Source organism: Trypanosoma rangeli (assembly GCF_003719475.1).
Source record: "Trypanosoma rangeli strain AM80 chromosome Unknown Tra_15.4_contig_00462, whole genome shotgun sequence".
Lineage (NCBI taxonomy): Eukaryota > Euglenozoa > Kinetoplastea > Trypanosomatida > Trypanosomatidae > Trypanosoma > Trypanosoma rangeli.
This window is the reverse complement of record NW_021706205.1, coordinates 1-2,861: the sequence shown is the minus strand read 5'-3', so window position 1 is coordinate 2,861 and position 2,861 is coordinate 1. Positions and strand designations below refer to the sequence as shown.

Here is a 2,861-nt window from a genome sequence, read left to right as displayed (position 1 = left end):
TAGACACAAATCAGAGTACAGCGACACAACGAGCAAGTGAAGCGCAGGAGGAAAGAAGGGAACGAGACGCTACGTGCACGAAAAACACGAGGAATGCGCCACACTCCGTACGTTCTGTTGCTGCTGCTGCTTCTCTGCTGTTTTACCGGTTGTTTCGCCGCCACTGAGCATATCTGCATATTTGACCGCATTTCTCGCAAGGCTGGTCCCCCGCTGAGGGCAATTGTGCGTGAATTGCCGGACCGGGAGCGTGGCGGGACGCAGGTGTTGACTGCCTCTGTGTCTGACTGGGCGCCCATCCGTTTTAAGGTCTTCTCGGAGGACATGAACAATCCTTCCAAGTACTGCACCGCTGCGGGAGACTTCCGCTCGGACCTTCTGGCAAGAACACTTTTTTGCCGGCAGCAGGATTTTTTTACGGCCGAAAAAAAGTCCATCATCTTGAATCGGATGCTTCCCGAAGCCATGCAGCTGCACATCGATCGTCTCCACGTTAAACCAGAGATGCGCCCAGTGGTTGTTCCGTTTTTTTCGTCTGGAACACCATGCGGTAAGTTTGAGATACCCAGCTCTCACCACACGGCGGGTGTGTACGGCGCGGACATGGTTTTGTACGCTGCTGCTGCCCCGATTGAAGGCACTACTTTGGCATGGGCAGTGAGGTGCTTTGAATTGCCCGATGGGCGTCCTGTGGTTGGGGTGATAAACATTGGCCCGCATTCAGTCACCGATTCGGAGTTCAGTGTTCGTGTTGCGGCGCATGAGATTGCGCACGCGATTGGTTTTGGTACGAATGTTTTTGAGGAAAAAGAAATGATAAAGACGATACCTGAGGTTCGTGGAAAGAAGAATGTGGTTGTTGTGTCTTCACCCAAGACGCTGGAAAAGACTCGTGCGCACTTCAAGTGCACAAGTGCCCCTGGAATGGAGCTGGAGGATGAGGGTGGGGGTGGAATGGTGTTGTCGCATTGGAAGAGACGCAACGCGAAGGATGAGCTGATGGCTGCCATTAACGGTGCCGGCTACTACACGGCGCTGACGATGGCTGCTTTTGAGGACATGGGCTTTTTCAGGGCGCAGTGGAGCATGGCGGAACAGATGTCATGGGGCAGCAACTCCGGCTGCGAACTGCTGACGGAGAAGTGCCTGACTAATGGCGTCACCCGGTACCCGGAAATGTTTTGCAGCTCTCCAAGGAATCTTATGAAATGCGCATCGGATCGTCTTGCCCTGGGGAGGTGTAAGACTACCACCTTTCCAAACCCCCTTCCCGCAACGTTTCAGTACTTCACGAATCCCAGACGCGGTGGGTTGTTGGGCGACCTAATGGACTACTGTCCCTACATTCGCCCGTTTAGAAACACGCATTGCGTCTATGGTGACGCAGACGTTATGCGTGGAAGCCGCATTGGCCCAAGGTCAAGGTGCTTCAAAGTGGATGGGCTGCGTGATTCTTTTGGTTTCACTGGGGACGTGTGCGCCGAGGTGTCGTGCGACAACGATACGGTGAGTGTGCGGTACCTTGGGGATGACGTCTGGCATGCATGCCCAGAGGGCAAACGTATCACACCAAGTGGGCGGTTCAGGGGCGGGAAGATTGTGTGCCCGAGGCGTATCGAAGTGTGTCCGCAACTGCAAAAGAATGGAGGTGACAGAGAAGATGCCAATAAGGGCACAGACGGTGGCGCCAAAACCGATCCGAATTTGGACGTAACTCACCTGCACAGTGTTTTGTTTCCTCTTGTTTCCACTGCTTTCTTTTTTGTGGTTGCTGTTGGGGCAGTTTGGTAAATACTGGAAGCGAACTGTTTTGAATCATAATTGCATACTGGGGGCCTTATATTGTGGGCTCGGTTTGATATATTTTTAAATCGGTTTCTTGGGTGGCCCTCTAACAAGATGGGCGCCATCTAAGGCAATCGGTGTATAATCCGTTTTTTTTTTGTGTGTGTGTTACTGCGGCCATAGGAAAAATTTTGTTTGTAGATAATTCTTCGTGCATAATAGTGCGATATGTTGAAATCTATTTCTTTTTCAAAAACTTTTTTTGTGTGTGTTTTTTTTGTTTTACGCGACCGCGTTTGAAGGAGGCGCGGATAGTTCTTTGGCTCCCTTCTCCCTCACCGACCCACTACTACTGTAAGTACCGGCTCAGATGAGATGCGTGCGGCGGCTGCGGGGAATTCCAAAGCACTGCCACTTTGTAGCTTTTCAGCGGGGGCTTTGTGGTCATAAGGAGTCTTGATGAATTTGTTTGTTTTGCAGATGAGCAGAAGAGATGCAAATGTTTTATGTAAGATGAACATTGAAGCGCATTCAAGCTATATTGTTTTTCTTTTTACTTGTAGGGGGCGTTTCAGGGTTCCACGCTGGCGCTCATTATATGCGGCGGTTGACCGCTGCTGTGTCGACTCCGCGTTGCAAATGTAGGGAAGCACCATATAACTTTGGTTTACGTCAGTTCCCCACCCACTCCTTTCTCATCGTGTGCAGGCGCCGCCGTGGTGTGGGAGAGTCACGGCAAGCAGCGATGTTTCTTGAGCTGTGCGGGCGGGCACGGACTCGGCAGGTCGTTGTTTGGCTGCTGTGGTGCGAGGGGGTGATGGCGAATGTGTTGGGTTTGGTCGAGGGCTGGTGCTATTTTTGTATTATATGCTTCTTCCTTTTGTTTTTTTGTCTGAAGGTTTGTCTGAAAGGAAGGCGCTGGTGCTGAAGGCATGTGGCCGTGTTTTGTTTTTGTGAGCGGACGCCGACGGAGAGGCCCGTCCCGACGTTGTGTGTGTTTTGACGCGGGGCAATAGTCACTTGGGCCCCATCCTGGTGGTGGTGCCTGCGCGTCTCCCGTGCTTTGGATGACGTGT

The 2,861-nt window shown here is 51.9% G+C and overlaps 2 protein-coding genes across 2 annotated transcripts in view; both read left to right on the top strand.

Moving 5' to 3' along the window:
• The window catches only part of TraAM80_08776 (leishmanolysin), a gene marked incomplete at both ends in the record, with an annotated part of 621 nt that extends 581 nt beyond the window's left edge, over positions 1-40 (top strand). Inside the window, one exon of the mRNA XM_029385503.1 lies at positions 1-40. This exon is cut by the window's left edge and continues 581 nt beyond it. Within this exon, the coding sequence (XP_029234645.1) occupies positions 1-40 (40 nt within the window).
• A 53-nt stretch (positions 41-93) lies between these two features.
• TraAM80_08775 (GP63 group I member a protein) lies at positions 94-1,791 on the top strand (the record flags this gene model as incomplete). Its single annotated transcript, XM_029385502.1, has 1 exon — positions 94-1,791. One exon carries the CDS (start codon positions 94-96, stop codon positions 1,789-1,791), a length of 1,698 nt encoding a protein of 565 aa, XP_029234644.1.
• Between the last annotated feature and the right edge of the window lie 1,070 nt (positions 1,792-2,861).